This window comes from Scatophagus argus, chromosome 7, assembly GCF_020382885.2.
Source record: "Scatophagus argus isolate fScaArg1 chromosome 7, fScaArg1.pri, whole genome shotgun sequence".
NCBI classification, from domain to species: domain Eukaryota; kingdom Metazoa; phylum Chordata; class Actinopteri; family Scatophagidae; genus Scatophagus; species Scatophagus argus.
In genome coordinates, this window is record NC_058499.1 from 20,782,000 (window position 1) to 20,803,337 (window position 21,338).

Sequence of the window (21,338 nt, forward strand, 5' to 3'; positions counted from 1 at the left end):
CATGCTATGTGCAGACAATTCTCTGTAAACACATGTGTGTGTCTGTGTGTTATGACTGTGAGTAAAGGGGATGTTGAGATACTCAGCCCAGGAATGCAGAGACACAAAGAGGGCAACAAAACAGCTGTTGAGTGGTGCACAGAGGACACTGAGACACTGAGAATTTGAGCGTGTGCATGAACTACTTGGTAAGAACAGGGTCGGGTTGGTGTATATTGCAGCATCAAAGTAGCCCTGCAGTGAATGTGGTCCCAGATAAAGCAGGAGACAGAGTTTCTCGTCGAAGTGGAGGGATACTCGGCAGGACATACTGACTGTCGTTAGTAAATCATAAACTGCCTCTAGATACTGACAGTGATTTATCAAACTAGCATTGCTGGTTGGACTCTCTGTTGGAACTTTTCCTGCCTTTTCCCTTTGGTATCTCAGAGTATAAAACATCACAGACAGACTAAGCTTGGAAACATGAGCATGGAGTTTACTTCTAATGCAGGATTTATAGGATTTCAAATTTTACAGCCACATGTGAATTTTGGACGCAGCAGCATGCAAAGTGCAACTCTGCAGCTGTTGCAGAATATATGAATGTAAAGAGTCAACATTCAGACAAACTCCTGGGGAGTGACAGAAAAGCACAATTACCTGATATATTTATGCCGAGACTGTCCCAACATTTACTGACTTGTCAGCAACTAGCTTGAATTTACATCAACAATCTTGGAATACAAGAGTGAAACATGCCTCTGCCTTTTATTGGGATTTATTGGGGTGTCAGAGACAGAAGTGCAGTAAGCTGATGATAACGATGATGCAAATAATTATTAATCAAATAGACAATATTTGAAAGTGATATACATTTGAAAATTAAAAATCTCAGTGTCAGAGAGAAAAATGATTACATGTGCAGTAATGAAGCTCAACTACTTCAAATACACAATTCTCAAATACTACACTTAAGTGCAATTTTGAAGTACTTGTACTTCACTTGAATATTTGCCTGTTCTGATACTTATACTTCCAGCCTACTACAGTTTAGAGGCAAACATTGTACTTTTTACTCCACTACAATTATGTCATAACTTTAGTTAGCCAACTAGTTACTTTGCAGATTGTGATTATTAATACAAAATATAAATGGTATTATATATTACTACAATTATAACCAATTATTTTTCAACTCATTTGTGGCAACGGCAAATGACAAACAAAACACTGATACTGATAATCAGAACAAAGTGTAATTTCAGATCTGATAATCTGTCTTATCCTGCTCTTGTTTTATTTATTTTATTAGTGTCGGGGATTTCAGATGAGTCCTGTGCACTTATTTTTGTTTTTTTTGACAAACTGAATTTCAGTAAATCACTATGAAATAATCTCCAAGTGAAATACAGTGACTTTTCTACTGCTAATAATTAAAAAATAGTGAAATACTGTAAATATTGTGTGTAGTTTTGTATAATGTTTTGTATAAACATCCCCATATTTTGTACTTACATATTTTACATATCTTTTTTGTTGACCTATCTGCACCATTGTTTTGCTATCCTTGTGCTGCTGTGACAATGAGAGTTTCCCCACTGCCGAACTAATAAAGGCCTGCCTTATCTTGTCTTATTTTATCTTATTAACTGGGCAGCATATTCTGTTTATGCTGCAGTATAGTCCAGTTTTATGTTTCTTACAGACATCCACTTCCTTATGTATGAGTAATAGCAATGTTATATGTTAATCTCAAAGGAAACTGGTAACAGAAATGACAGTGGCCAATTTCTTCATTAACAAAAAAGCAACACGTTCACACACTTTCTGACTGGTGGTATTAAAAAGATTCGCACATTAATGACATTTTTTCAACGACTTGCATAGAACTCATCGCTGCAGATTTAGACACAATCCAGGGATAATTTAGATCTGTGTAAATCAAATCCATCGCTAAGCCTGAGTGGATGGATGGATTTTGGGTTATGTGGAAACAGAGCTCCACATTTTAACTCAGGCTCGAGCTACAGCTACACCAAAAAAGAAGGAATCTTCCAGTGATGCCAAGTGAACACACACACACACCATCTGAGACCCTGCAAGAGGAGAGAAGGCATGGTATGTGTGTCTGAGATGAGAGGCCTGCCTCTGTGAGCTGCTTCAAGGCTCCACTCTGATTGGGTGTTTCAGTGATGGAGAGCAGAACTCTACTGAGCATGAGCAGAACTGGCTTATATAACCTTTGTGGGTCACAAACACTGGATGGCACAGACACGTACACATGCATGCACGTGCACACACTTTTGCTTCAGCTTATACAGCCGACAGGAGATAGGAAGCTGGAGTCTTCAAGCCAACGAGAGGGCACAGAGCCTGTAGGTTTACATTTTATTTCAAACATTGATGCAGTTGGCTTCACTGATTGGCACAGCACTGTCTTTGGGAGCAGCTCCGAAGAATGTTGGTTAGTGTTAGTGGATAACGCAGTTGAATACAAATAGACTCGCAAAGGGAGCATCTTAACCCGAAAACCATCCTCCCACTTGCCAACTGCTGCTTTTAAAATGCTGGCTTTGTACACCTGGTTAGAAATTATAACCTACCTTTTAGTTGATCATTTGATTTATTTTTACATACTTACTGCCCATAAGTTTTATGTTTTGATTTACTCGCACTGCTTTCATCAGTGTGGTTTCCAGCAGCTATTCCAAAAAATAAGCTCTGGGGACAGGCTGATGAATATAATGGAACACTCAGCTCTTAAGAGAAAGACATTTTTCTCAGGAGTTGCCTGAGAGAGCTAAAAAGGAGTCTTATGTTCATCAGACAGCCAGAACGACTACAAATAAATACTAATGTTGATCTGTGTCTGCTGGATGTGTAAATTTGGCCTTTGTTTTCTAACTTTAAACTTCTGAAACCCTCCTAAGTAAAACTGCTGCCATTTATTACAGAATGTTCAATGCAATTGTGTATTTATCACATATTTTGACAATTATTTTGGCAGTACTTTTTTTGAAATCACAATAAACCAGAGTCAGTATTATAAACTTAAACTAAGATTTAACATGAACAAAATATTTCTAAAATACTATAGTTCCAACATGTTATTTACTTTATGATACAAATGACAACATTTAGCGTCACTTTTGGAGCACTTTCATTTTGTGTCCTTTCGACGTTATGTTTCATCTACAGCACCTTATTACACCTGCTTCACAAGCAGACCTACCCGTGTCCAGAGGGCGCTATGAAGTACAGGCAGCAGTGGACTCTGTTGTCTGGCATGGACCTGCGGTTCACCCTCGACTCCGCGTTCAGGAAGTCCTCACACTTACTGTCAATGTAGTTTATGACTGGCTGCCAACTGGGAAGATGGAGAAAACACATCAGGCAGAGAGGGAGGAGTTAATCAGATAATCAAGAACCTATGGTCATTTGGTAAGCTCTAACTATTCATCTGTGTGTCTGGAAAGCACTGATTGTGCCAGCACTCCTCACCAGTTGCTGTTGTCCACTGCATCTCCGAACCCTGGTGTGTCGACAATGGTGAGTGTCAGTTGGACCCCTCCTTCCTTAATCAGCACTTTGGACTGCTCCACCTGAAACACACCAGCATTCACATAATTTATTACACTCTTGATCTGAATCAAAACCTGTGTCTCACATCTAAATCTTAACTGCTGGAGTGTTCTGATGATCCTTCTGTATCGGGGGGTGGATTCAACACTTTGTAAATACAATACAGAATGCAATTTAGCAACACAAATGTTCCCACACGCAATGGCCTACACGTTTAATTATGTGACACTTCCATCTCCCACTCAGGGCACTGATGATACATCATTGCACCCACACAGCCTGCTAGGAGATTCATAGACACCAATATCTGCTGGATGTATCCGCGAGGAAGCTCAACTCTGTCTGTCCCCGAAAACAGAAGATATTCAGAGCAGTGATGCTGCGTATGCAAGTGATGGGTGATCACCATCTTCTCACTATGCTATTACTCTTACAACAAACATGGTTTATGATTTATACATTAGAATAAATGACTGAATGAACTGAAATGAATAAATTAAAATGATGGAACTGAGGTCGGACCTGAAGCATTGGGGAGGTGCATGAACATCTTAATGAAGCATACGGAAAAGGTAACTATCGGTAGCACTGGGGTTTTATGACACATCAAAACGACTAGGGGTTTCAAAGACGTCGTCTGTGTCTGGGCCAAAAAGTTGCACTTGAACACATCGCTTAGAATACAGCTTATGACCAGTTAGCCTGTACATTCTGTGCGGCCGTGACAGGACATAACTCTCCATACCAGCAGATGGCGGTGGTTTGTATTTCTTCATTTCAAAAGGGAAACTGGAAGACAGATATACAAACTATTACAATTAAGCAATGTTTGCCTTTTAATTTTACATCACTCAGTTTTCAGTTTGTCTTCAGTTGTTTTGGTCCAGATGGCCATGTCTCACTCAAGTGAGGTATTTAGAACTATGACAGCGATGACATGATGGTCTCTTGCTTGAGCTGTCAAGACTTGTACATGTACATGTCAGTGCAATTGCAGAATTTACAAATTAATGTAATGTAATATATATGATCTGCACTGGCACACAATACCGTAAAAAAGAATTTAACTGAGCTATCACATTCACTGTGATGGGTTAACTCTCAGACTAGTTGAAAGAGTAAAAAACACTGAACCTATTTTTCTGTTTCAGTAATTGGATGTACAGCCAATCTATTACTTTATTAATTGATTCCAGTTTCAAGTTTGTCTAGCAGTAGCAGTTTTTCTAGAGAAGATCATGTAATGCTTTAGCCAACAAAAATAAAATAAAAACTAAAATAAAATAAAATCTAAATCTTAGATGCCATTTTGTGTATTCCACACCCCAGAGGTGCAGGACTGCATCATGTTTACTCATATATAAGGTTCAGACTTCATACTGAGTCTGTACTTACTTTTGGGTCACAGGAGAGTCATGAATGTGAGGTGACTGAAGGGTCAGTGCAGTGGTGGGGTTGTGCATCTGGGCTTCTGAGCACTTGAGCACATGGAATGGGTGTATTCAAGCTGAAATCTCTCTACTAGTTGATATTCATACTTAATTAAATGTTGTTAAAAGCAACGTCTGTCAATAAAAATGCATTAAATATGATCAAGAACTATGGAAAAATATGAAATGTGGACCGATGATGTAAAGAACACGAACGTTGTGACAAACCTAAAACCTGCTACTATCGCTGTTCAGACACGGAAAACTACTCCACCAAAAGGCAACTTTTGACATTATAACAACGTAACCTGGTCCTGCTCACCAGTGTCTGTCCAGCCACAGAGATATGCTCATGTAAGTCTGGACTTGAGATATTTTGTTAAGAAAACAGCTGTGTGATGGAGTTCTGTGAGAGGCTTTAGTTTGAAACAGAACAAGAGACAAATGAAATCACTCTTCAGTCACATATATTCACATTCAGTCCCACAGATCCATCATTTCCTACAGCTCGTCTGCTGTTCCCTCGCTTCGCTGCATACTTTCACAAGGCCATCTACTTATTTTAGGATCACCCCTTTAACTCAAACTACAGCCCTCTCGCTCTAACACAAACATTCTTCAAGCTTCCACAAACCTTCAGATAATCTGTCTGCCTTTACAGACAAGTGTATATATATCAAGGCCCGCAGTTATTGGACATATCTGAGCTTAATTGTGCACCCAGCGAGTGTGTTAAAATGGGAGTGTGTCCTGTAAGTGTTTGTGCATAACATGTCAGGAATCTTAAAACCAAATCTGCTATTTCCACTGTTTCTGTGACGAAAAACAGATTGGGAGAAAACCTCAAAAATGCCGTCAGTCTCAACACCATCATTTAAAAGAAATCTGATCTGTGGGAATGCGAGTGAGCGACAAAGCATGAGAGATTGTTCTGGAATATAAATACTCTGACCCTGTCTCTCCCCCTCAGCCTCTGACCACAGCATCCATGGCAAACACACTTACGCACACTAAGTGCTACTTGCAGGAGAGCATGTATGCCCACGCCGTGCTCCTGGGGTTCACATGAGGTTCGACGTGAGCAGTGGAGCGAAAGGGATGTTTTCATTCCCTCTGAGCAAATTTAGCACTGTGTCGGTGCAGAGACTGGATCATAACAGAGCTGCTGTCATGTGGAGATGCAAAAGATCCAATGAACCACTTATGAACTGGTCTTGCTTTTGTGAATTTTCGTACTGCCATTTGATTGAATGATTTCATGATTTTCTGTATTGGGAAAGTCAACTGACGACAAAGTTGTCTAACATCAATTACCTCTAAACACAAGCAGCTGTACAAAAACTGTCAATCCAAAACAGGCCTGATTCTGATCGACACCAGGAACTATTTAAGCATCTCTCTTTGAACCATCAAACAGATTTCATCAGCCATGGAACTGGCTCAGTTTTTCGCTGAGTCGAGTTTAGTTGATACAAGTTTCATGCTAGCATTCTGACATTAAATGCCATGGTGCTGTGGACATGCTTCAGTCTGCACCAAAAAAATGTTGAGGTTCAGCCCTAAGCCCAAAAAACCTGGGCTTCTTTCAGACCTCTATTAGCTGACCTCAAAAATGCATCCCTGGTCGCATTAAAATGAGCTGACTTACGAGATAAAAGATGATAGATTTGATGGAATAAACTGTCATGACTGTACACAGGACTGCAACTGACTTCTTTCTAATCTAATGTTTACAACATAAAGCTTTGCTTAGGCCTACAGGAGTCTGGGGCTATGGCTTCAAATGTCTCTGATCCATTTTCTTGCTTACCTCTAGTAGGGCTGGGTGTTGAAACTCAACGGTTTTTGAAGCTGAACTGTGTACATAGCCCGTCATCAAAACTGTGGTCAGATTTATTACCATTTGATCAGCTAGTTCCTGATTTACATTGGATTCACTGTACCTAACACAGGCAAAGGTTTTGTATGCCTGCTTGTGTTGAGACAACATCAAAAGCAAACGTTGAAAGAAATGTCTCCGTACAGAGACATGCAGAGTATTGAAAACAGTTGGTCCTAGAAGCCTGGTAATGTATGGCCTACTTGCAGGGCCAGCTGCCAAACTGAAGTAACTGGAAATGGAACTGCTAACACACTAGCCATCCAGGAACATGACAGTGCTAGTAAGTCACAATAGCTCTGCATGGGTGTTTTATTCATCATTAGGATGATGTGTTTATGATTTGTAAATCACTTAATTCAGTGAAGAGTTATTGGAGAAGGAAAAGTTCAAATTTAAACCACTGACTCCTGTCTCACAAGCAGCTTTCTGCAAACCGTTCATCTTTTGTGTGGCTGTTCATACAACATAAGAGGAGGGTAAATCAAAGTGGACTGGGACACACAGCTAAGAACCCACAAGAAAGCTTCCTCCAATTTGGATTCTCTGGCTCTCATTTCTCAAAAGGTCAGCACTCTAAGGACAGCTTGTTATTGGTCAACAGTTCTATTGAGACAAACAAATTTTGTTGCTAAATTTTGCCATTTTAAAGACTGGGGTGACCTGTATAGACCTGTGAAACCTGTGAACTTATCTATGTGTAATCTGTACCCCTCACTGTGTACAATTTTCATTTATTAAACCAAAAAAAGTACATCTCAAAACCTTGCTAATATAAAACCAAAAGTAAAAGTGGGGCCAGTAATTTTGAACTTCATGAATCCATTCATTTCTAAGAATCTCACAGTGCAGCTATGAATTTTCTCACTCCCCTACCTACACAGAAGCACTTTTGGCCAGCCGAGCAGCAGGCTGAAGAGCTGGCTTCTTTGGAAAAAGCAGCTGTGTGTGCTGCGGATGTGTGGGTGATGCTTGTTTGTGTTAATGCGCAAAAACAACAGTGTGCAGCGTAAGTGGGAGCCAAATCCTGCTTCAAAGTGATTTGTAATGTGTTTTGATTGTGTCTGTGTGGGAACAATTTTCATGATTGGCCAACAATTTATTAATCAAGTAAAGAGAGGATGAAATTCTTCAGCTTTTCAGCAGTGTGTTTGTGTATGCGTTACATTTCATGGGAACATTCTTGCCCTGCTACTGACCCCAGCAGGCCCAAGGGGAAGCACAATGACTCTCACCCAGTTCCCTGTTTTGCTTTGTCTCTCCCCTGTCACCTCTTACTCTTTAGACACACTCTTTAGGTTTACCCAGCTCTTGTTCCTGCCACCTCACTGCCTCTCTGTCCCTCGTCTCCTGCTCCCCGCGTCCTTCCTCCAGGCTGCATCGCTCCTCTCTCCAACCTTACTGTAGCTGCACTCACCATCTTCTTTTCCCTCCTCCTTTCCTTTTCCCAAACATTTCTGTCCTCTGCTCCGCACTGCTGATCCAGATGCAGCCTCCCTCCTCCTCCCCAGTTTGTCCTGACCATAAAAGGACAAAACCAGGCCTTGTGGTCTTGCTGTTTCCCGCCTTGTTCTTCCACCCTTCTTTCTCACTATCACTCTGTTCCATGATACTCCATCCTTCTTGCCAGAATCCTCCATCTCTAGCTCAGACTGTCCTGTCTTTTCTATGCACTTTAGCCTTTTACTCTCAGTGGTGGCATGACAGCTAGGACTGATTCAACCAGTGTGGCCTCGAAGCTTGATGATATTTTTGTGCTAAAGATTTAAATGACTATAAATTAATCTAAAATGAAATGTTTCCAAGAGATCCGAGGCCATACCAATTTCAATTAAGCAGTTTTTTTACAGTACCAGCTTAGAGACAGGAGGCAACCAGCTCCATCACAGGGAATGATTAGGTTATAATGAGACTAAGTTCTAATGAATCCAATGCATACACTGACTGAAGAACATCATGAAGTGATTTCAAACATCTAGACATGAGGAGCCTCTAAGAGCAGCAGGGTGGTCAGATATCATTTGCCTTTGACTTTTTCACCTCTGAAATCTGACTCATGACCTTTGTTATCTGCACTCTGTACAGGCAAAGTTCAGACAAAGGTGGCACTGAACAGTCCTTTGCTTCTCTCACTCAAAGAACAGACACCTAATATCTAGGAATGCATGACACAAAATCTCTGAACTGATCATGTACATGGCCGTGGTGAGCGTTGGGATCGACTGGTGAAATCAGAGAGCAGGTGGTGGATGGGTTTTTGCCAGGAGGGGACACATGAGGTTACCCCAGAGATAACTTACATACTTGACTGACAAAACTTAAAACATTAGACACTAAACACTTAATGACACAAAATAAAGACTGTCACTGTCCATGGAGAGATTCAAGCAATTGACACACACTTGTATTTGTGCAACAGGTCCCTTGGATTTGAGTTTTTTAAAAACACAGGTCTTAGACCATCATGTCTTAAGCCAAGGAATCGGTTGTGAGTTATCCATCCTGCCGGTGTTGTTTCCAGTTGACATTGCAGTTAGCAATAAACTACACAAAAAAATTTGATCATTTAAGAGTTAAGATCTCTGAAAGTCAGTTTACAACAACATGCACAGGACAACCTCCTCATTCTTAATCCTGCCTTCGGATTGGTGGTTTTCCACCCAAGGGAAATAGCTGTGAATGGACACAGCACTCAACCTACTTGAACTGCTCTGAGGTCACCACTGCATCACCAGCTACCAAGCTAATGAATCTGTGTATACGGTGCTCATCTGATTTCCTATTTTTTTTTGCTTGAGAGATTGTTTGCATAATGTGTCTGGTGTCTGAAATAACATATGAACATCTGGCCTACTTACAACTCAATTTTTTTTGAAATGCACAAACTAAACATAAAAATCGTGGATTGCTTAATGAGACAGCTTCAAAGCTGAATAAACTCACCTGCACAGTCTTCTTGATGCGCTGGGAGGGCCCAGGGTAGTCCTTGGAGTACAGGTCAGTCAGGAACAGAGAGTTGATGAGTGTCGATTTACCGAGACCAGATTCACCTGAGGGCACACACAAACAAATTTAACAAACTTTAACAGATAAGATTAAGAATTTATTGCTATCCCCACTTTGAGCCAAAGCAATGAAAATCCAAAATTTCATGATTTATGTGACACGAGTGCAGCAAATGGGAACACAGCCTGCTGGACATGAACACATAATACAAGCAGACACACATGCATTGAAAACCCTAAACAAAAGCATGTGGTGTGCATTGCACACACACACACACACACACACACAAACACACAGAGCCTGGAGGGAAGGAGCAAAAAAAAGTAGATTCATTGTCTGTGAGAGAAAAGGTCAGAAGCTCGTCTGCCAGCAAGAAAAGCTTTCAGAATGAGGGGGATAAAACATTTCCTCTTCACCTCCTGCTCACTCTCTCCTTCACCATCCCCATTCATCCACCCTTCCTTCATTCCTTTCACTAAGTGCTTCCCTTACATATAAATCTTCCTATTTCTCTCCTTCCTGTGCCAACTTTCCATTCTCTGCTCCCGTACTGATGTTACGGGCAGCAGTTGCACAAACACCCAGTTAACATTTACTTGACAAGAGCACAGCCAATCCAAACATATACATTGCATACGCTCTTACACACACACACACACACAATGCTGTGATTAATGGCTGAGCACCTGGCTCGTGTGTCCTAAAAAGCGTTGGAGGAGTGTTTGGTATGAGTGAAGGAGGGCTGCTTGTCCTAGCAAGACCTCTGACTCTCACTGCAGCGTCGTACTGCTTCGCAGCCTTTGCAAATCTGAGGCTGCCACTACTCCAGCAAATTGAGGCCAAACACAAACCCAGGGTGGACACACAGTAGCTTGAGTGGCATTACAGTGTATTATGCAAAATGCCTTTTCAGGATAATTGCGTCCTCCGTGTGTCCAGAGACGACCAAAGTGCGAGAAAAAAAAAACACTCTATATCTTTTCCTCTCACTCCATCCATCAGAAAACATGTGCTCAAAAGCTGCTCAGATTTGCTTCTCCGTCCCACATCCTACAGAGCTAATGCAACAAAGTACCACCTCCAGTTAGCTGACCATCCCCACCAATGAAATACCTAGTCAGTCAAGAAACAAAATAAAACTCTTGTCATTTACTGGCATCAACTGAGGATGTCTAAACCCATTGGATTAATTTTTTTTGGAGTTGTGTCAACTTTACATCTACTTAGCCTATTGAACTTGTGTTTGCATGTTACACAGTTAATGTGGCTAGCTTTGAATGTGTCATCTCCTCTCGTCTCAAAAAGCTTATTTAGGTCTGGATAGCTTTGAATGTCCAAAAGAAATTGTGTGAATTGTGTTGAGCCTCATTTGAAGCATATAATACAGTAATATAGTGAGAGTAGTGGGTTCCGTATAGGCCATGTTGCTTTTTTGTGGAACTTGGTAGTGCACCTCAGCTGGTTTTGTTGTTGAACAAAATGATTGGAAGAGTCATGGCTTCCCAGTAATGTTATAGGGATACAGTGGACCAAGAACGGAATGGGCAAAACAGTGTGTATGTGACTGAAAACACAATGGTATGGCCCAAACTTGTCTGTTACAAGCCTTTGGTATTGCTATAATGTTCCAGCATATATTCACTGCCGGATAGGGCCACCGTTATAGTATCAAAAACACAATGAATTCTGATACTAAAACCTAACTATGTATCCATCAAAAGTCTACCCACTGATCTGCATCTGCACCTGACACTGATTTTTTTTTTTTAATATTTTCCAATTTAATTAGTTACTGCAGATATGACCTGTGGTTGGTGAAGTTTGCCATTTTAACTGGTCACAGAATGTTTTGTATTTCACTCTTCAGCTTAACAAATTTTGCCAACCTGGGTTTCAGAACAGAGTAAATTCAACAGTGTCACCAAATAACTTTTCACATTCACACTCTAATTTCACACTCACAGGCAGTGAAATGGTTGCTGCATAAAGACTGGCTGACATAAGCAGGGCTGCAATGCAACACTAGCAGGCTGAGGAGAACAGAGAACAGTCAACTAAAGATGAGATATTGATATTTACTTTAGCCAATATTAACAAAATTAAGCCAGGATCAGCTCAGTAAATCTCTACTTACTTACTCTACCTACTCTCTATGTTATGCTCATTTTATGTATACAAATATTTATTCTATTTTTCCGCCTTCAAAATGAGCCACCTGCTGGCAGTGAACATCTGCAGGCAGAATGGTGTCGTTCATTCTTTCCACGGGACATCTGTGTATGCCATCAGTCCATGTCAACTTGGTGTGAAGCCTTGGTGGATTCCAGTCTTCACCCCTTCTTAACCCCTCGTTCTGCCCCCCGCGTGTGTTTGCTCAGTTATGGATGATATTCCGTCCCTGTGTGAGTTATGAACACACATCGTCTTAGAGTCTCTGCAGCCAGACGATGGCTGACTCATCTGTTTGATGGACTGTTTGGAGTTAGAGGTCAAGCACGCACACACACATGAATACACTAAGGCCATTCTATAAAGAGACAGCACTGATGTATGAAACCCTCCTCCTCCTCAGTGCTGGGTAAATTGCACCCAGCTCTGCAAAGAAGGGAAGGTTATCTAAATGTGGAGGGATGGGGCGACGTGAAGTGTATTTGGGTATGTGTGTCCTTTAATACATCTGGTTCTCCTGTTAGCTTTGCTCTGTTGGTAGGGTGGTGTCACTGTTGATGCAAACTTGGGAAAAAGCAGGAACCAAAATGAAAAGTCTAATCTAACATCACATGGAGACTGCAGCCAGATTATTCACCTTGGCTAATCAAAAAAACATCTGAACAGTTAATCCAGTGTTGGATTTACTGAAATAACTGGAAAACTGCTCCACATTTCAACTGTGGCCAGCTGAAATATCTGCAGTCATGCATAAAAGATCCCCTCTCTGTAATATTAAGAAATGAGCTCTATGCAAAGCTTTCATGAAATCAAACCTCCAGAGTTAGGGTCTTAAGCTCCTGTGAAACAAATGTGTTAAAAATGTCAGTTCTGGTCAATTTGCTTAGGATAATAGTTGACTGAAATAGACTGAAAGTGGATTTTCAACAACTGGTCTAACAACAATAGTTTGGGGCAGGAAAAAGCCAACAGTGATGGTGAGTAGCTAACAGTCCCCAGTGTCTGAGTTGACCTTTAAAGCAGCGTGTCTGGGCCTCTTTAGGGCAGCAGACCACAGTATATCTGTGACATATTATCACTTCATAAAGTTGATATGACAAACATGTTACGCTTGTTACACTTACGCATTTAAATATTTAGCATTTAGCATCTTTTATTCTTTAGTACTTTCCACCAGCTCACCCTTTAGTTCCTAAATGCTTCTATATGGTCACCATCTAGTTTGTCTTTCCCCTGTTTGCTACAGGGAAAACAGTGTACAGTGGGTTTATCAGAGCTTTTTAACTGAAAACAGTCCCCCGCTCCTGTTTGGTATGAGGGAAACAAGGCTGACAGGAGTGGTGGCACTGAACCGAATGTGACTGTAAAACCAAAAAATTCAGCTGAAAGACACTCAAATGCTCCACAGGGCTGAAGTCAGCCACAGAGTCAGGTGATAATTATCTGCTGGGATCTTCATTAGAGCAGCACTTTTCACAGTGGACATATAATCATTTAAAAATATTTAAGTGCTATACAAACATTTGGCAACAACTATGAGGATTCTGCAGTAGAGGCTGGGCCAAAAGGAAATACATTACTTTCCATATAATACCGTAATACTAATTTTGTTTTGAAATGACTGAAAACACACACACCCACTGTACCACGATCTCTTCAAGGTATCAAATTACAACATTTACTACTACTTATAGCAGGCACTGAAACAGACCTCCATGACAGAACCCGGTACAGATGGGACACAGATGCACCATGAGCCACGTTTACTTTGGAGGTGTAGTAATGCAGTGCATGAAAACACTTCAAGTTAAAACAGACACTAAGTTGATTCTAACATCATCCATCCACTTTCTTTACCCATTTTCTATGTGTATGTTTTTGGGACTGTGGGAGGAGGCAAGAGAAACCAGAGAAAACCCACGCAGGCACAGGGAGAACATGCAAACTCCACACAGAAGAGTCCAGACCGACAGACCAACATGGAATCCTCTTCCTGTGAGGCGACAGCGCTGAACACCACAATGCTGTGCTGCTCGGATTGTAACTCCTGCATGAAAAACATTCACCTTGTCGTGTCATATTATACAGAACAAAGTTATGTTCTGTGTATGTTGTGTGAAACTGATTTTGTGGCCCATCTTAATTTGCCTTGCCTCACGATACTGAATGATATTGACATCTATTTGCATACATGAGCTATTTCACAAAAATTAAACTTCTTTGTAGGAGGGCTATACATTTAACTATTTTTTAAAGATGTCACACCACCCGTTTTAGGGCTGATAGCCCTGCATCATGACAGCATTGTCCCATACCTTCCTGACACTTCTAAGTATCTTGTGTGTGAACCTCACGAGATTTATTCTCCTGTGTGAAACCAAGGTTCCAGTGCTATTTCAGAACAGAAAGTCAAAGGTTTCAGTTTCTGTTTCTAACAGGACCTGTTGGTGATTTTGCTGAACCAGGCTTGCCCAGGCTTGTATGTGGAACAGATGTGATACTGAGAGTCATCATCCCAGAAGTCCAGACAGAGGTCTAAAGACAACATAAACACCCTCATCCACAGGTCCTGGGTCCTCATCAAACACAGGTCAGAGCTCACCTAAACATCCTGTTGACCAAACATCTCAGTCGTTCCTCAGCAAACATTATACTGCCTGTCCTAATTGAACTAAAAGGGTTTCACAAACACTCTAATGTTTGGCACAAACACAGTGAGGAGCTGTAAGTCAATCTGTGCATCCCTTCTACCCTCCATGTGACCTATCCAGAGTTCTATTGATAATTGGCTTTTTAAACCAATGCCAGTGCTTATGTCGCAGATAGATGATATTTAGGGCCATTGCTCAAGGGCACCACGGCAATTGTATGGAAAAAATGTCCACCACACCAAACTCCATTCCAAAATATGACAATTTATTGTCAAAATGCTTGCCTGCTGACTAAGGTTTATCCCTAATTAGCAGTGGTCAGGAGGCATTCTTCAAGAGTGCACACTGACACCAAGCAGCATTTTCATCTCAATTTGCAGGAATGACATGAAAACCAATTCTAAAAATTAATATTTTACCAAATTAAATGCAGTAAAACAAACTGTATGTTAATGACTGTACAGCTAAAGTGGAGGTAAAGATGATAAGTTTCTCTGACAGTCCACAGTGTGATGGATGCTTCACTCAGTCACTGCAGTAGCCTAAGCCCTCCTGAGGGCAGGTCCGTCCCAATTAGCCTGCCTAGTTCAGCTTTAATTAAATATTGGTTCCACATGACAAGTGGAAGCGCAGTGGCAGCTCTCTGTAAATAGAATAATGACCTGGACGTCAGTGATGGATGGCTGACCCTTCCAGCTCATCCCTGCTGTTTCTCTTCCTCTCTCTTTCAGTGAGCCATCAGTTCATCTCTCCATGGGTCTGTCTCTGTGTCACTCAGCCTCCAACCACATTCCATTTTGTCCTCTTTCTCTACTCTGTCCCTGCTGTCAGTTTTGTACTTCAACTCTTTCACTGTCAGTATTATGATCCCCACAGGGCAGTCTTTGCACGCATCTTCATATGTTTAGTGTGAGATCTGAACCAGTGTTAAAAAATACAGATATTTTTTTAAATGCGCTCCCATGGCAATGGTGGAGCTATCAGCCGCATGCAGATGCAGGATCCAAGACAGGAGCCATGCTGGCCCAGCTCAGACTTCAGGCTGCTGCTGGCTAATGTCCGGTCACAGGAAAATAAAATGGAAGAAATGGCTGGCAATGCAACTGAAAATCAGAGACTGTTGTGCCCACATCTTTACAGAGACTTGTCTCCACCACAATATCCCCTATAAAGCTGTGGCACTTGATGGGTGGAACAGCATTCTGAACGACAGAGCGCAGGACTCGGACAGGACGAATGGAAGCAGACTCTGTTTACATCAATGCCTGGTGCTTAAACACAGACATCTTGTTGCTGCTGTTTACATTCAACCGGACACAAATTTAAAACATTTATTTTTAGCCTGATCCATTCTAAATTTAATTATCTGTCAGTATGGTATATATGTGCAGCATGGAAAGAACTCCAAACATGAGTGTGTTGTACAAAAATAATAATAATATTTGTTTTACATTAAAGTTACTCTAAATACAGGATTAAAATTATATACTTACTTTTGCTCATTTTGACAGCAGACTGAGATTGGATTAAGCCTGCACCACACTGACTGGAAGCTAACGGACTATCAGACTTGCTGCTTGAATTAAATGAAACAAAGACTGTTTTTTGTATCTCTGATAAATCTCTATTACTATTACATCAGATCACAGGAGACAAAAGCTTTAGATGTTCTCACTAACTTCCCTACTTTCTGCTGTACTAGGGAAGACTGGTTTCAGGTACAACGGGCCGGACTGAAGACAGAGACACTCATTCCTCTGAAGGGACTTTTAAGCTGTACTTGCTGATAATTTTGACAGTAGTTGTGTCTCTCTCTTTTGTGATTTGTTATTTTGCCAAAGAGATCTCGATTTCTATGAGACTTCCTGAACAGATGAACTAAAGGGACAATACGACTGGTACATCAGGAATCTGACTGGATCACTGATGCTTACTCACTGTTGCACAGTAGCACATTGCATGATCAATGTACAGATTCTAAACCCTGCATATTAACACTGAACATGTTGAAACAAGTGCAGCAAACTGGACTACGAGACAGAAAAACAAACATACAAATGGTCACAGTGGGTTTCCCATGGGATTCCTGACATTCCTCCCTCTTTTCTCTCACTCCGTGTCTCCATCTCTCTCTCTGCCCTGAGGCAGCAGCTGCCCCCCTCACATCCTGACAGGCCTACTAACTAGCACCCAACACAAACACATACATGCACCTCTAACAGGCATGTGTGAGGCCTGAACCAGAAAGTGTGAAATGAGACATCTGGGGAACATACAGGCATAAAGGAAAGAACAGCAGAGTCACAGACAGGCCGTGCACGTGAGAGAAGCTGTGTTTGCGGACCACCAGACCGTTGAGCAAGATAATTCTCCATTGTTGAGGCTAAATGGGACTGGCTGAGACAGGGGACAGAGGTCAGTGTTTTGGCAAAGATAAGGATCTGCAAGTCCAGCAGAGTCTATGGAAGAGTCAGAATCCAACCTAAACTGTGTCAGCACTCTGTCTGACAGTGGTGGTCCACATAGGCTGGCTACAGGAGCCTTGGAGGGACACAACCCACTTTCCTCTGGTTTTTTAAAATTAGAGAGTGAGTGTTCCGCCGCGATCCGCCGAGCCTCAGACTAAATCTGACAGAATCGGCACGTGCTGGGTCACAGCAGACATGTGCATCTCAAAATAGAGACGCAGCGAACTGGAGCAGAGCAAAGACAAAGAATGAGACAGGAGAGACTTGTCTGCAGTGATTTGACTGAACACGCATGAGCATGCACATGTGCACAACACACATACACAGTGACAGAGTGGCCCACGGTGAGTGTTGTACCCAGAGGCGATGAGGGGTCTTTGTGAAGTAAGTTTGTAAACAGGCTGCTGTCCAGCAATAGTGGCGAAGCCTTTCTGGCTGTAACATGGATAGTTTAAGATGTCCCAATCTGGCCACAGACCTCGGATAGAAATCAGACTGGAAAATACTGAACTAGAGGCTTTGACGTCATTTAGTAACTTTCAGCCTGCATGCTCAGAGATCAGAAAGTGGGGTTTCTGGGTAGCATTGTGTATTTTTAGAGTTCTGAGACTTGCTTGAGGACATATTTGTGTGTTCTTTGTGATGAACACGCAACAGAAGGAGCTAGTCAAAGATGAATGCAATGATGAAAACTTGAAGACATCAAGACAACCAAATTCATGCAATCATTTCAGACTAACAGCAGCTTAATTCCCCACTCTTTCACTTTGACATCATGCAACATCCATGCACATAATTTCTGGCTAAATTTTCATCTTTCTGGACTCAAGTAGCAACTGTTCATTCTAGAATTTCACTTTATTTGAGGATGGCAGTTGGAAAAAGTGTGCACAGTCTGCAGAAATGACCAGTTCATGAAGTTTTAATGGCCACGCTGCACAGCTGTGCGTAGCCTATAACGCATTATACGGGGTGTGGACACGCAATAAAATGACACCTGTACAGTGTAACATTATAATAGCCCATTCATCCATCCATTCATTATCTGCTGCTTATTTGCATCAGGGTAACAGTTTCCCATATGTCCCTCTCTCGAGCCATTTTGTCCAGCTCCTCCGGGGAGATCCTGGAACATTCACAGGCCAGATGGGTCATAAAATACCTGGATTTGCCCCAGGTTCACCTCCACACTGGACTTTCCAGAACAGACCCAGAGGTAGGCTTCAAGGAGGAATCCTAACCAGATGCCCGACACACCTCAGCTGGTTCCTTTCGAAATGGACTACTACTACTACTCAAGCTCATGACCACAGCTGAGGGTTGTAATGTAAACTGAGTGGTAAATGAAATGTTCCACCCTAAGTGAAATACGCATTTGACTCCTGTAGCACAAATCAAGCACATTATCAGAATGGCTGACTGACTGATGATGTCAGGGCACAGCAGCCTAAGTGTGTTGTTCAGAGAAGCAAATGTGCTAAAATTACTTTGTTTCAGAAAAGAGGATAAGCGGATGACATTCAGAAATACAGTAGAACAGCAGCGTCTCCTGATGAGTCAGATGCCGTCAGACACAGCTGGAGTGCGTTGCCCTTTAGGCTCAGCTCCTCCTTCAGCACTTTACAATGCTTGCATCACTGCCAGTACTGCACCAAAATGTCTGTCAATCTCACACTTACTCCCTATTACTCTGGTATGTAATACCCAAGACTCCAAAATATTAAACCTCCTTCACCTGGGGCAAATACTCTCAAGGAGTGTGGTACCTTACTCCAATGATTCTCAAGGTAACATGATGTTGTTGTTAAGTTTGAGTTCATGCGACAGGTCCTGAGAGGTCCTGGATCAGCAGACATTTTGACGGCATACTTTGCAATATTGCATTAGAATGTGTTCTAATATGGAAGTTATTTAAGGACAAATTTAGCCTTCCATACATTTTTCCACTTAAGTTAAATGAAAATATTACAGATATATGATCAGATTTTAGGCTGTTAAGAAGTTCCTCTGCATACACCAAATAGTCTTGTCAGCATAGTGGGTCTGTATTAGGCCTTTTTCACAGGAGACACTTTGACTTTTCACAGCGGGGAAAGCACAGGTGGAACTAATAACACAAATGATGGCTCTGTTGCATTGAACCGTCCCAGTAAACCATGTCAGTGAGCCAGTAAACGCAATACGACGGCACTGGAACGGACACACCTGAAAGGAATGCAGCCTGTATTAATGTTAGCAGGCGCACCTGTGTTTTTCCTGTGACTACACATCCAAATGCTTCTCCATACCTGACCAAAGAGCCAGTCTGGGCTCAAAATTTCCAAATGTAATAAAGAATAAACACTTTCAGGGGGACAATAATACTGTTGTGAGTGCTTTGTGAGACAAAAACATGTCACAACGGACAGTGGGAAAAAGTGAAATGTTGCTGTGGGAAAAATGTATAAATAGAGGCATATTTTGGAGATGAATAGTGTGAAGCCCATTTGTGGTCATCAGAGTCTCTCATTATTTAACCGTGTGAGGTTTCTCGCTGTGGCCCTCTTCACTGCTAGATTATTCAACATGTTTGGAACAACTACTTGCTACATTTGAATTTTCAAATAACTTCAGCCAAGGCAAAATGTAAAAACTAAATAAAAGTGATGGAACCTGACAACCTTCTGTGCTGCCATTACACAAAAAATGCTTTTACCATAACATGCTGATTCTGATTTGATATAGTGGAAGAAAACTCTCAAGAGTATTTGAGGACAGTTAATCATCTCCTAAAGCCAGCGATAGCACCACTTCAGGACTTTGCGGACTGTAAATGGACTGCTTCCTAAGATATAATGTGTGAAGAACTGTGATGATTTACATAATCTGCTGAATCATTTTCAAGACTCACAGACTCTTGTTCTGTGAGCTGGGCTTGAAGTCAAGATCTTGAAATCCTTTCAGGGAACAGGAGGCATGCAAGAAAATCATATTTCTGCAGCCACTTAGAAACCACAACCCTTGAGAGTGTTGAGTGGGGCACTGCTGGGGAACACCAGGAGAGCTACAATCAGTTTGTTTAATCAGTTGAGAGAACTGAAATTCTGGAAGAGGAACTGCAGTTTGCCACCGATTGCCACATGCCATACGTTGTGACTGCGGGGGGCATGTTTTAGTGCTTCACCAGCTTCTTCTTCTGTCACGTTAACAAGCACAGTTTGTTTTCTTCTTTGCTAGAGATCATTCAAAAGTGAAACCGTGACAGAAGTTGGGAAAAGCTGAAGTCTGTTATTTTGAGCATTTGTGATAAAGCCAGAGGTGAATATGAGCGTGATTAAATAAACGGAAGGAAAAAGAAGTGAGATACCTTTCATGGGCCATTGCACCGAAACAGTTTATGTGTGTAAGAGTGTGAATAAATATGTGTGCTTGGTGTGTATTAACGCATCTGGTTAAGCCAGGAGATTAACTAGACCAAAGCCTTCCTTCACTCACTTCCTTCTGCAAGGTCAGTAGGCAAGGCGGTCAAATCTAAGCCTGTCAGACCATCTTATCAGGACACGCGCGTGCGCACACACACACACACACACACACACACACACACACAAAGCTTAGTGAAGTACAAAAACAACAGGACACACAGCAGGACACACAGGCAAACAGTCTTACAATCACACAAGGATCAGTGAGGAAGATAATACTGACTCAGTAGGCAGGCTACTAGTGGGCTGTAAAAGAGATTCAAGCTCCTCCAGCATTTCACTGGCTACTTCATTCACAGGCCTTGACTAATGAATGAAGACCTTGTGGTGTTCACTGGGACCTTAAACACCATGTAGACCGGAGATATAAAGAATGAAATCTGTGGTGTCACAACAAGTCATTTGCTTTGACAGCTGTTGCAAAATAAATGTTCTGACATTAAATGAAGTGCATGAGTCACAAGTGCACTATGCAAGTGCAAGACTTTTCTAGGGAAGACTGGGATCTATAGGGATATTAACATATCAAAAGATGACTATACAAGCCAATTCAAGGCAAGAGATTCATTTGTCATTCTATAACACAGAGTGATACAACAACATACAAGCTGTAGTCCTGCTAGCTGCAAAGCAAAAACGACTGAAATGAATGAATAAATAAGTAGTAAAAAATAAGCTATTATTTATGGTGTGGAGGATGAGTTGAGGAG

At 41.6% G+C, this 21,338-nt stretch overlaps 1 protein-coding gene across 3 annotated transcripts in view; it reads right to left on the bottom strand.

Moving 5' to 3' along the window:
- LOC124062544 (septin-7-like) overlaps window positions 1-21,338 on the bottom strand; it is a 46,695-nt gene that overhangs the window by 15,047 nt on the left and 10,310 nt on the right. For all 3 annotated transcript variants that reach the window (XM_046395398.1, XM_046395396.1, XM_046395395.1), the window contains exons 3-5: window positions 9,817-9,923; window positions 3,484-3,584; window positions 3,215-3,349 (exon numbers count right to left, since the gene is read on the bottom strand). In XM_046395398.1, coding sequence (XP_046251354.1) covers window positions 3,215-3,349; window positions 3,484-3,584; window positions 9,817-9,923 — 343 coding nt within the window. The remainder of the gene's footprint in view (window positions 1-3,214; window positions 3,350-3,483; window positions 3,585-9,816; window positions 9,924-21,338) is intronic.